The sequence below is a fragment of the Bombyx mori genome, chromosome 24 (assembly GCF_030269925.1).
Source record: "Bombyx mori chromosome 24, ASM3026992v2".
NCBI lineage: Eukaryota > Metazoa > Arthropoda > Insecta > Lepidoptera > Bombycidae > Bombyx > Bombyx mori.
Genome location: NC_085130.1, coordinates 11,251,080 through 11,265,120, shown reverse-complemented (window position 1 = coordinate 11,265,120; position 14,041 = coordinate 11,251,080). Strand labels below are relative to the sequence as shown.

At 38.9% G+C, this 14,041-nt stretch overlaps 1 protein-coding gene across 2 annotated transcripts; it reads left to right on the top strand.

Annotated features, from left to right (window-relative positions):
• Positions 1 to 6,895: 6,895 nt before the first annotated feature.
• Positions 6,896 to 13,788, top strand: LOC101736271 (zinc finger protein 1 homolog). Of its 2 annotated transcripts, none has more exons than XM_038019753.2 (4): positions 6,896 to 7,202; positions 8,380 to 8,515; positions 9,265 to 9,384; positions 12,200 to 13,788. In XM_038019753.2, exons 1-4 carry the CDS (start codon positions 7,047 to 7,049, stop codon positions 13,357 to 13,359), a joined length of 1,572 nt encoding a protein of 523 aa, XP_037875681.1. In that variant the 5' UTR covers positions 6,896 to 7,046; the 3' UTR covers positions 13,360 to 13,788. The 2 variants fall into 2 exon arrangements, with proteins under 2 accessions (XP_037875681.1, XP_021204014.1); XM_021348339.3 differs by having other exon boundaries at positions 9,259 to 9,384.
• Positions 13,789 to 14,041: the final 253 nt, after the last annotated feature.

The following is a 14,041-nucleotide window of genomic DNA, read 5'->3' as shown; positions in this document are numbered from 1 at the left end:
GAGTCTAAATAGTTTTTGAAGCCAGACTGTCAATTTTCGGATTTATAGTATTAGTAGCTGTTACCGACGATGTTTTTTTCACTCTCCTGACCTATTACTGTTGCTTATCACGTCATTCCGTTGCTTTGTTTCGACGTGAAAGAGACAAACAAACGTACTATCGCTTGTATAATATTAATATGGATAAGGATTAGCCTTCCTAACTACGATCAGTGGTTTAATATTAATTCTAGGAAAATTATAATAAATAAATATAAATTTATCCCGCAAAACCAAAGTGAGGCTGGTACGTATATTGGTATTCTCAATTTTTCTTTATGGCGCCGAATCCTGGACGATAAGACGAAGTGAGAGAGCAAAGATCGACGCTTTTAAAATGTAGTGTTGGAGACGAATGTTGCGAATTCCATGGACAGCACGCCGGACCAGCCTATCCATTCTGAAGGAGCTCGGTATTGCCACAAGGCTGTCCGCTATCTGCTTCCAACGTATTCTCGCGTACTTCAGCCACGTCGCTCGTAGAAGCCCCGATAACTTAGAGAAGCTGATGGTAGTTGGTCGGGTTGACGGGAGAAGATCACGCGGACGCTCACCTACCCGCTGGTCTGATCTGGTCAAAACACTCACCGGCCTGCCAATAACCGAGGCTATCAAGACCGCCGAGGACAGGAAGACGTGGGGAAGCATTGTGCATCGAGCGGTCCACACTTCAGATTAGACACGACCTTCAGCAATGAAGAGACCGACTCAGAAGAAGTAGGAAACTTTGAGTTCTGCCTTTACGTTTCTTCATGTCATTTTTCTAACTAGTGAACCAGTTTTCAGTTTTGCTTGTATCTTGATTACTCGGAGACAAAGTGCACTGTACGTTTGTATGTTAGCAATTTAAACTCACTGGTCACCGTCTAGTGAAAATACTACTTTTTCGGGCATGCATGTGTTTCCGCGGGGTTTGTGGGGCTTGACGGTTCGCAGATGTTGGAAGTGGATCGCCAGCCCAAAGGCGTTTTAGGACCCTACCCACCTTTAGTAACATTTGGTTGGGTTCTTCAATAAAATACTGATGACATATTAGACATTTATTGCTCACCTTGTTTAACTGGCGGTAGGCGAAAGACTGCCCTCGCAGGAGCATCGCCCGATATCGGACACACACACACACACACGTCACACTGCAATATGCAACATTGCATATTATTTACACTACACACCTAACCAACCACTCCTCTTATACTCTCTCATCCGAGGTCCAATCTTCGTCCGGGGTCAGAGCCCGAATAAAGTAGCGAACTACCCGTCAACACTACAGACTCGCGTCCCACCCGGAGGACGCCTGAAATATGCCGGTCTCCGAGTGATTAATGATGAAATTTGCTGGAACAGTCCGGGGAACAATCTCGAAGGCTGGTCACCGGGAACGCATACCGTCGCAATTGCCTGGACAACTTACTACCGACACTGGCAACAGCCTCCTGCTGTTCATAGTGAAGGAAGGAACAAAATGCGGTAATAGTAGGAAATGGAAATGCACGTGATGTCGGCGTTAATGCAGTGGAATACGGTATACACATAAATAATTCATTTCACTTGAGAAACTTTCGAAAAGTCGTTGTGGCCTAAAAGATAAGACGTCCGGTGCATTCGTGTTGAAACGATGCACCGGTGTTCGAATCCCGCAGGCGAGTACCAATTTTTCTAATGAAATACGTACTCAACAAATGTTCACGATTGACTTCCACGGTGAAGGAATAACATCGTGTAATAAAAATCAAACCCGCAAAATTATAATTTGCGTAATTACTGGTGGTAGGACCTCTTGTGAGTCCGCGCGGGTAGGTACCACCACCTTGCCTATTTCTGCCGTGAAGCAGTAATGTGTTTCGGTTTGAAGGGTAGGGCAGCCGTTGTAACTATACTGAGACCTTAGAACTTATATCTCGAGGTGGGTGGCGCGTTTACGTTGTAGATGTCTATGGGCTCCGGTAGCCACTTAACACCAGGTGGGCTGTGAGCTCGTCCACCCATCTAAGCAATAAATAAAAAAAAACTTTAGTTTTGTTTGAGGTTTCACGCCGAAAATTAGCGGCGAAGAAAAAAAATCGTTCCAACTGTTTTTAAGGACAGAATTATCTAATAATAATAAGCAAGATTATTTGTCTGTAATCTGATTAATACATTTTATTCTTTTAAATTAAAGTTTTCAAAATATTTAATGACCTTATCGTTATGTTGCCTTTTATACATTGCCGATTATATTCACATTTTTTCCATCTTAGATACTAATTTTAGATGGAATTTTTACTTTTGTATTTGCATATCCTCCCCAATAATTTTCATACAGTAAGCCTTATTTTGATGGCATTGGAATTGTAAATATTTTTAATCATTTTTTAGCTTATAAAAGACACCTATATCACTAAAGTTACATAAAATAGACTTTTATTCTACTTGCTCAATGTATTTCAATTTATATAAATATCACATAGCAATAACCAAACGTTGCTGTCATTGCACGATCACTCCAGACATGTAATATTTGATTTTAAAAAATAATTTTAGCATGTGAACTGTGATAAGGTGGACTAGCGGCTATAGCAATTAATTAAAACGTAAATTAAATACTTGAAAACATTGTGTTGACTTGTATAAGAGAAAATATAATTCAGAATGACACCGCACATCAAAAGTAAAAAAAAACATATTACAAATTCAAATATAGTGCATCATAGACAATTATACGTGGACAGCATCACGACCTTCCAACACCTTCTCCTGATGTTCACTCATGTTGCCGAGACACGTTTCTATACATGCATTAATCTTGCACAGTGTCTTTCAAATTTTACTTTTGACAATGGTTTTGTCATTACGTCAGCTAACTGAATTTCTGTGGGACAGTAGCTAATATTTATTAATCCATGCACGAAGTGTTCATGTATAAAATGGTACCGCACGTCTATGTGCTTCGACCTTTTGTTGAAGGATCCAGACTTCACAAGTTGAATCGAACTTTGGTTATCAACATGTAGATTTATTTTTATGTCCAAACCGGTTATTTCCTGTAATAGAGATTTGAGATACAATGCCTCTTTGCAACAGTCGGCTGCGGCTATGTACTCGGCTTCAGTCGACGATAGCGCTACTATAGGCTGCCTCTTGGATGCCCATGATATTGGTCCATCGGCTATCATTAGCACGGAACCAGAAGTGCTTCTTCTCGTCAATGGGTCTCCAGCATAATCCGAGTCGCTGTAAGCATCGATGCTCTCTATCGGTTTGTTTCGTTTGAATAAAATGCCTTTATGTTTGGTTCCCACTAAATATTTGAATATTTTCTTCACTTTTGTAACGTCCTCTCTAGTGGGGTTTTCGACCTTCCTGCTAACTAGATTGACCGCTTGTGCGATATCTGGTCTGGTTCTGGTAGACAGGTACAGTAAACTTCCCACTGCTTCCCTATAGGGATATTCCTTCTCCTGGGCAGTTTCCTGTATCGACTTTGAATCGCTACTTGCGGGCGTGTCACAAGGTTTGGCATTTTTCATGTTGTATTTTTCCAGTACGTCATTTATGTAGGATCTCTGAGTAAGAATTATTCCTTCTTTTGAGTTTTTTATTTCCATACCCAGATAAGTACTTGGATTTTCATTCTTTTTCATTTGAAATTTGGTTTCAAGTTTCTTCAAAATAGCTTCGATCTTTTTCTTATCTTTTCCTAGGACAAGTCCATCATCAACGAATAGTCCGATTATTATTGACTTATCTTCGTTTATGAAAACGCATCGATCTGTTTTGATTGTCTTGAATCCCAAATCAAACATCGCTTGGGTAAAAGTTTTGTTCCATGTAAATGGAGCTTGTTTTAATCCGTACAAAGATTTTTTTAATCGGCAAACTACTTCAGTAGTATTGCAGTTAGTCTCATAGCCAACAGGCAATTTCATATAAACTTCATCTGATAACTCTCCGTATAAGAAAGCTGTCTTGATGTCAAATGTCATGAAGTAGTAAGATTTAGATGCGGCAATTGCTAATAAAGTTTTTAATCCAGATTGACTTACTACTGGGCTATAAATGTCTTCGAAATCCAGGTTTCCTTTCTGCTCGCATCCACGTACGACTAATCTAGCCTTGTACGTACCGTCATCTTTAATCCGAAATACCCATTTGTTCGACAGTATTTTGTGTCCTTTGGCTTCTGACTTGTCTACTAATACCCAGGTGTTATTTTTCTGTAATGATTCCATTTCAGATTGTATCGCCTTCTCCCAATTTCGTCTGTCGGTGCCAGTCACAGCTTCTTTGTATGTTAGTAAAGAGCAGTCATAGTCGTCATTATTTTCTGACGTAAACATGGTCACGCAGCGACTTAACTCATAATCTTTGGTCCATGCTGGTGGTCTCACGTCCCTTTGTGGTCTTCCACTTGAGGGAGGTGGTTCATCAACATGATCTTGACTAGAGCTGGAATAAAGGGGGTTAGGTTCCTGAAAAGGTAAGTTCTCATTAATGTTGTTTCTTTTTTCTGGAATTTCAATTTGTTCTGTTTCAGGTTCTGGAGTAAGACCTTCGCGTTTCTCAGCAGGAGTACCGCTATAATGCATCTTTTCGACTACTTTTACATCTCTGCTGATAACAACATCATTCCTTTCGGGTATATATATTCTAAAACCTTTTGTATATTCCGCATATCCCAAGAATACTCCTTCTGTCGCTTTGGCTGTGAATTTTCCTCTTCGGTTTTTGTTCATCACAAACGCTCTATTTCCGAATACGTGTAGGTGATTTCCTGATGGTGTTCGTTGTACCCATTTCTCATATGGGGAATTGCCTTTGAGAGCTCTTGCTGGGCTTCTATTTATTAAATAGTTTGCAGTGTTTACTGCTTCTGCCCAAAGTTTTGCAGGAATATTGGCATCTATCATCAGACATCTAGCTTTATCCATCAGCGACCGATTTTTTCTTTCACTCATGCCGTTTTGCTGGGGGGTATAAGGTGCAGATAGTCTTCGGCTTATACCGTTATCTTTGAGGAATTTATCAAACGCTTTAGACCTGTATTCGCCTCCATTATCAGTTTGTAGATTTTGAATTTTCTTCTTATGAAACAGTTCAACAAAGTTTTTATATTCCTTGAATTTATCGATTACTTCGCTCTTTTCTTTTAAGAAATATACACAGCAGTATCTTGTATAATCGTCAATAAATGTTACGAAATACTTTGATCCGGCCATTGATTCGTTCTCAAATGGGCCACACACGTCACTGTGAATTATCTGGAGCACTTCGGTAGAGATTATTTGTCCATGGCTTTGGAATGGTAGAGTGGAAAATTTTCCTTTAATACAAGTCTCACAGGTACCCAAAGTTTTTTCTTTAAAGTCGAGTCCTCGCATCATTTTATTTTTAACCATTTCTTTTAGGTCTCTTTCATTGATGTGACCTAATTTCTTGTGCCATTTCATAATTTCGCTTTCATCACTAGGTGCGAAGTTTGCTGTCTCTTCCGGTTTATCAAATTCAAGATAGTATAATCCATTTCTTCTGTTAGCTTTTAATACAGTTTTCCCGCCTTTTATGACACTGGCTTGTTCTTTTTCAAATAGAACCTTATAGCCATGATCCGTAATTTTGCTTGCAGAAATTAGATTATTCGATAAATCAGGTACATATAATGTGTCAGAAAGACTAATTTTATAGCGTCGATCCTTTGTATAAAGTTCGGCTTTTCCTTTCCCTTTAACTTCGGTCGTATGCTTTTCTGAAGCTAGCTTTAGAGTGTCAGTCGCGGGGATTAAATTATGGAGTATACTTTTATCACCCGTCATATGTGACGTACAGCCACTGTCAAGACACCATAAATTGCCTTTACATTTCGATGTTCCTGTTGTTAAACAGATGTTAAATGTCTTTTCTTGACCTTTAGTTTTATTGGGGTTATTGGGTTTCTTCTTTGACCAACAAGCTTCTGTGGAATGCCCTTTCTTATTGCAATCCTTACAAAATTGTACCTTTTTCTTCGTCTTTGTGTAGAAAGCTTCTGAAGCCTGAGGTTCACTATCTTCGGTTTGCCTTCTTGCTTCGTATTCTTCAACGATTTTTATTTTTAAACTGTCAGGACTTGGTAGAACATCTCTCGACTCAATTGCCGTTCGGAAGCTATCGAAATTTGTAGGTAAACTGTACAACATCATTATACTTAATAACTCTGGATGAATTTTGACATCCATGTCTTCTAATTTACCTACTACATCCATAAAATTTCTGAGATGGTCTCTCACATCTTCTTGTGGAGTCATTTTCTTTAATACTAGCTGCTTTAACAACGTAGCCTTTCTTGCCGGCCCTGAACTTTGGTGAATAGACTTAAGTTTGTCCCATACCTCCTTGGATGTATTACACCCTTTAACTTGTTTCAGTTCTGGTGGAGATATAAGTAAAATTAGCTCTGACCTTGCCTTTAAGTCTTCCTTTATGAACGCACTCTTTTCTTCGGCAGTCGTAGTTGCCGCTAACGCTTTTGCACCACTAGCGTATTCCCATAAATCGTATCTTACGAGAATCGCCTGTGCTTGTAAGCACCAGGTATCATAGTTTGATTTTGTCAGAGGTCCGTGGATCGAAACCACGCTCTGCTACCACTGATAAGGTGGACTAGCGGCTATAGCAATTAATTAAAACGTAAATTAAATACTTGAAAACATTGTGTTGACTTGTATAAGAGAAAATATAATTCAGAATGACACCGCACATCAAAAGTAAAAAAAAAACATATTACAAATTCAAATATAGTGCATCATAGACAATTATACGTGGACAGCATCACGACCTTCCAACAAACTGTGTACAAGCGAAACAAAGCGATATAACAAAATATAACGCAAAAGAGACAAAAAAACGATAAAAAAACAGTGGAATTTTGAGTATTTGACAACTTTGACGTTTGTTATGTTATGTCTGATAGGAAATTCTTGACCAATTTTTGCATAACAAAATATAATGTTTATAAATTATTTAACGCTTGAACGGTAGTAGAATAAGCAAACATGGATTCCGAGATAATGGTGGAGATGTTACCGCTACTGGGCGTGTGCAGTTTATGTCTTAATGACGGCGCAGTAAAAAGTATGTTGACCGGACACAAACATAATGACACCATGGAAATATATTCTGATATGTTATTAAAATGCTTCTCCATAGACGTAAGTATTGCGTTAAATATTCAGGCCTTGACATATACGTCATAAGAAATTCAGTGTGGAAAAAAATGTGTTCAGATAATGTAAAAAAAAACAATTTTCAAAGTTCAAACAGACAGTGTTGTGCTATGTGAATCCTGTTTCCAAATTATAGTGCCTACAGGTTTAAATGAATAGAGGAAAACATGAAGATATTAAGTACAGTATCTCAGTAATTGAAATAATTTATGTCAGTTTCAAAATTTATTAACACTTGCGTAATATGTGATTCGGAGATGAAAAACTTAACAAGTGAAGTAGTTTTACAGTGTTTCATAATGTAAGAAACAAGAAGACAGTGGTCCAAATATTATTGTATGGAATTTGTTTAAATCGAAAATTATATTAAATTTAATTTAAGCTAACATTACGACTTAATCTCCAATTTTTCACTGTCCTTAAATTGTATGTTTTAAGTACTTTACAGTTTTCATGGTCACGAATGACTGTATTAATGGTTTTAATTATGTCTATGACTCATAAAAACTTAAGAATATTCACCTCAAAACTATCCAATATCCTTTAGCCAAGATATTACTGTTGTTCAATAGAATTATTGATTTATATGAACGTATATTGAGTGTGTGGAATGTGAAGAATCCAAATGGAAACTCGAATGCCAATTTTGTTGGACTAGTGACCTTAATGGTAGGCAGCGGCTTGGCTCTGCCCCTGGCATTGCTGTAGACCATGGGCGACGGTAACCACTCACCATCAGGTGGGCTGTATGCCTACAAGGGCAATAAAAAAATCTATGATAACATAGAGCTGAGCTTTAATCCCTAACACTAGCTGTTACCAAGGTTTCATCTGTGTTGTTAAGCAAATCTGTCAGCGAAATTTCCTGTTAGAATCAGATGGTTTTTTTTTCAGATAAAAGGTAGCCTATATGAATTTTTTCCCAATACTATCACCACAAACTATGAATAATCGTTTCGCCATGGAAAAATAACAAATAAACACCCTGACAAACAGACTTTCACATTTATAATATTATTATGGATTACAGAAACATCTAAAAAAAATCCTTTAAGCTAATGCTGTAGTTTTTTAGTAACGGCCGATAGATGTAGCTAAGTCTTCACTTGAGTATTCACGCACGTTATAGATGGCGTTACTAATATTTTTTTCTTTTTTTTAGATTACGGCAGTGGAACTGGGCGACACTAAAAGATTAATATGCATGACCTGCATATCGAGATTGCGAGACTGCGTCGCTTTCAGGGTTCAAGTTGAAGCCTCCTTATACACTCTGGAGGATACATTTAAGTTAGAGAGTATGTCGGACTTTTTTTGAAATTTAAATTTAATTAGTCGGGGCTTCCGTAGAGAAGCAACCCCGAGATGTGGGTGAAGGACCGGTGTTGCCAAGTTCTGAGCAGAACACGTTACATTAACCATTAAGGCGATGTCACTAAATTCTCTAAAATTAATCCGAGTCTCTCTTACTATCAAACCGGTCCAGCATTTCAAGTTTTGTTTTCTCTAGCAAGCCCATGTCATAACTCTTGAGTTCTATCTATTCATCCTTATCTATTACAGTCTCAAATAAATCAACTTGTATCATCACATTCTGCCAGATGTTATTTTCTATATAACAGAAAATAAGAAGAAATTAAGATCTGGCTTAAAGGTCTCATTAGTAGGTCATGTATTTCCTTCCACATCGTGTAATAAAAATGAAATCCGCAAAATTATAATTTGCGTAATAGGACGTCTTGTGAGTCCGCACGGGTGGGTACCACCACCCTGCCTATTTCTGCCATGAAGCAGTAATGCGTTTCGGTTTGAAGGGTGGGGTAGCCGTTGTAACCATACTGAGAACTTAGAACTTATATCTTAAGGCGGGTGGCGCATTTACGTTGTAGATGTCTATGGGCTCCACTAACCACTTAACACCAGGTGGGCTGTGAGCTCGTCCACTAATCTAAGCAATAAGAAAAAAATTAGATTTGGCTTAAAGGTCTCACTAGCAGGTCAGGTGTGTTTTAAAAAAAAAAGCTGTACTCTACAATTCTAGATGTAGAATCACACGGCGCTTTAGATGACCTCAAGACTGAGGCGCTCGGCGATGTGGTGGCCAATGAGATAGCGGACTACGCGAACGACACGCCCGACGCTGATGAAGATGATGACGACGAAACCGGTGAGGACTGGCTTCGAGATACTGACGCATAGGTCCCAGTCGAGCGGCGCGGTAGATTAGTAGAGCAATAATTACAGCTACCCTCACAATTCGATATTTCATCTTTTCGCATTAAAAGCGTACAGTTTCCAAAAATATTCGAAATTGAGTTTTTATGCGGAATCATTTGGTATCACCAGTATATTTTTCTCATAAATACTGTCAAAAGAGCGTAGTTTAGTTTTAGTTTTTTTTTTTGTTTACCTATATTTTTATTTCTGTTAACAAAATTATTACATAATTTTATCTTACTTTAAAAGACAGACAATGTAACTGGTAAAAACTATAAAATTAATGTTGCAAAGATGATTAATATTAAAAATATCTTAATATGTTCAACCTTTAAAACACTCTCCTGTAAAATTTAGTAAGTTTTGAGATTGTACAGTTTTAATGCGAGAAGACGATTTACGCTTCGTTACGTAACGCGTTACGGCGCCATTATGTCGGGCGTCCCTTTCTCTCACGCAAACGATGTTATGGTAAATATACACTCTTGGGAAATGTACACTTTTACCGGTAAATGTGCATATTTTCCCAAAAAATTAGGTATATGTGTACTGGTGGTAGGACCTTTTGTGAGTCCGCGCGAGTTGGTACCACCACCCTGCCTATTTCTGTCGTGATGCGTTTCGGTTTGAAGGCTGGGGCAGCTGTTGTAACTATACTCGAGACCTTAGAACTTGTATCTCAAGGTGAGTGGCGCATTTACATTGTGGATGTCTATGGGCTCCGGTAACCACTTAACACCAGGTGTGCTGTGAGCTCGTCCACCCATCTAAGCAATAAGAAAATAAAAAAAAACTGAATAAAATCTATATTATGTACATTTCCTGGCAAATGTTAGAATACAAATAAATTAATAATGTCGTTGCAGTAAAACAATATTTATTTAAATAAACATAATACAAAAGGCTTTAATAACGAAAATTATTTTAATGAAAACATGTACATGGCAAACAAAATATAATTTTCTTTGCATATTATATTATATGTCGTAGGTTAGGTTAGATTAGGTTAGGTTGTAGTCACCACATTACTAACACTTGAGATTTCGTATTTTGTATGCCATGCTCACATTTACCAAAACGACATGGTCATTGTGAATTCAATGAACATTTCCCTTCTTTGAAATTGTAAATGTTAGTTGAATGCACATTACCCAAATGAGGAGGCAAATGTGCACATTTACCGGAAAATGTGTACAGTTGCCGCAATATCTACTTTTACCGTAACATATTATTATATATATTTTTTTCAGTTTATTTTCCTTACATTATATCAACGTACATAAAATAATGACCTAAGCTTCTCTCAAGTTATAATTTCAATATTCAAGATTAGTTTCAGTTATCACTTCTGTCAGACGTCCTGAGACGCACATATTTTATTTATCACTCTCTCTCCCTCTCTCTGGAGTTTTAAAACTATAGTCGTATTTTTTATTAGACGAAGTCAACTGACGTTTACTGTGTTGTCAGTTTTTGATGAAATAAAAATAGTGTTGTGACAAAGAAAAAAAACTCCTGAATTAATGAAATTGCCTCGATTGTCTAACGAATAGTTAGTGGACCGAACTGCCGATATCGGGTACGGGGTTCGAATTTTAGTCGTGCTTTGTACATACTAACGAATTGAAACTATAGATGTATAAAATATAACAATTATAGCTAGGCAATGAAAATAAAAAAAACTGATTGTAGTTACATACTACTAGTAACATAATAATGTATTGGAGCATTAAATACAATTTTATTGTAAAATAGAAATAATATTCTTTTATAGTTTGAAATGATTAACTCTTCACACTCATTGTTCATTCATGTGATTGAACGAGAACTGAACGCATCACTATAACTTTAAATATGGCAACATTATTTTACAAAGTGACATTAGCTACTGTCAGCTGGCTTCGTCTAATTAAAAATACGACTATACATTAACGTCGCTGTCAAACCAAAATCTGCTATGTGCCAAAACTCTGTTGAATTAACGAGTAAAAACATTAAACCTAAGAAATAGAGTAAAGAGATAGATAGATAGAGTAAAAACATTTTCGTAGAAAATTTTATATGAAGGTGAATTTTTAAGAACGATATCAAATGAAAACTACAGATAAAAATATTAAAGCTATAGATAGACACATAACAGTTTTTTTTATACGGTAGGTAGATAGGGCTGTGAACTATACGAAAAGGTCAAAAAGTAAAAATCTCAAAAAGTGCACATAGGAGTTTTAGTGGTTTGACAACGACTTTATATGACACTAGCGACCCGCCCTCGCTTCGCTTCGGAAACATTAAGACACACATGAAACCAAAAAAAATAAATAAAAAAAAATAAAAAAAAATTGCCTATCTTCATCAGGGACAATGTCGGCTTCTAATGGAAAAAGAATTTTTCAAATCGGTCCAGTAGTTTCGGAGCCTATTCGAAACAAACAAACAAACAAATCTTTCCTCTTTATAATATTAGTATAGATCACCCTCCGGCCATCGTTCTCGTCGAACCCGTCGCTTGCGACGAAGGGCTCAACGAGTAAATTAACACAGACACAGGCCACTGAGTTTCTCGCCGGATCTTCTCAGTGGGTTCGATTTCCGATCCGGTGGTAGATTCTGCGAAGCACTGCTCTTGCTAGGGTTCGTGTTAGCAACGTCATCAGGTTTGAGCCCCGTGAGCTCACCTACTAGTTAAGGCGATGCTGATATAGCCTCTCAAGGCTCATCAGCTTAGGTAGAAAAAAATAATGACATCACCACTGAATTTGTTTCAGCTCTAAAGTATCTAATAAAGAAGGAATGCCACGAGGATTTCTCAGCGAATACGAGGCGACGGAGAAAGAAATACATAAAGATCAGCCTGAAACAAACCGAGGACTTGGCGGACACTGACCTGATGCTCCAGAGCGGGCTGTTCCCGTTCAAAATCAAGACAAACAGAACCTTCAGCTGCGCCGTCTGCCCAGAGAAATCTAGCAGCCTGGACGAGATAAAGGAGCACGTCACCCAGCACGACCGCTCAAACATCCACGTCGCTTTCAAGAAGATGATCTTCTCGAAGTCGCAGCGGTTCTACAAGTCCGGCGCGCGCATGTGCTGCAAGACCTGCTCGGCGCACGTGTCCGACTACGAGGAACTCTCGCGGCACGTGCAGACCTGCTCCATGTCCAAATACAACCGCTCTTGCAACAACCTACCCTTCAAACTCGAGAAAGACCAGCTGGACTGTCCGATATGCAAGAAGAACTTCCTCAACTACGTCAGCCTGAACACCCACATGAACGAGCACTACCCGGACTTTATATGCGAGAATTGCGGGAAAGCTTTCGCGTCGAAAGCTCGGCTTAGGGGCCACATGCGGACGCACGAGGTCGGCACGTTCCCCTGCAAGTACTGCAGCGCGACTTTTGATAGGATCACGAAACGCGAGAATCACGTGTCGAAAGAGCATAAGGCCGGCGTCCGCTACGCCTGCAAGCGCTGCAACATCTCTCTGACCTCGTTCTACGCGAGACAAAAGCACCTCGCTGAAGTCCACAACGAGGAGCTTAAGAGATATAAGTGCAAAAGCTGTCCTCAAAGCTACATCACCCCGGGTCACCTGTCGAGTCACGTACGCCGCGATCATCTTAACGAGAGGAATCATAAGTGCGAAAAGTGTGACCAGGCCTTTTACACGCGTAACGCGTTAAAGATGCACATGATAAAACACGACGGGGAGAGGATACACGCGTGCCCGGTCTGCAGTAAGTCGTACCAGCGGAAGAAAACGCTTCGGGAGCACATGAGGATACACAATAACGACAAGAGGTTCACTTGCCCGGTGTGCGGGAGGGCTTTCACGCAGAAATGCACTCTGAAGGGACACTTGAAAGTGCACGAGCGGAAAGTGGATATAGACGAACGGATAATGCAACCGTTGCATTCGATTTGAGCGGAGCCGGCGCGTGGGATCAAGGGCAGCGGTTGAGTCGCGAGGGGTTCTAAGCGGATGTTGGTAATGAAGTTTTTGGTGGCGTCCGAACCGGTAAACCCTTCCATGATGCAGGGTCCTGGGCTAGTCGAAGGTCAAGTGTCAGGATGCCGGGCGGCGTCACACGCACCGAACTAACGAAGTATTAATTTGTACTTAACTCGTAGAGTTTTCGTTACGAACTATAAGTTGAAAATTGTGTGTCGCATTTGAAGGCGGGAGGGAATTCGTCAGAGCCATAAGGTCGGATCGAGGTTTTGAGTAAATCGATTGATTGTTTTTTTTAATACATTATATGTTTACTTTGTTTTGGTTTTGATATAATTGATGGTTTAAAACTTGTGTACTTGTACTGTTTATGTTGAAAAGTAAAAAAACAAAACATTTCAATGTTTATTTTATTGGTAACTGAAACTAATTGGTGGTTCATTGAACTAAACGAAAATAGACGTTAGAAGGATTAAAAGTAGGGTTGCCAGACGCCCCGGTATTTCCCGGGACGTTCCGTATTTTAGGCTTAGTTTAAAAATGTCCCGACGGGACTGACTCTGTCCCGTATTCAAACCGTACGATTATATAATTGTATTGATTTTTATAAATATGTTAAAACTGACTTGCTCCGCGGAGAAATATAAAAAAAAAA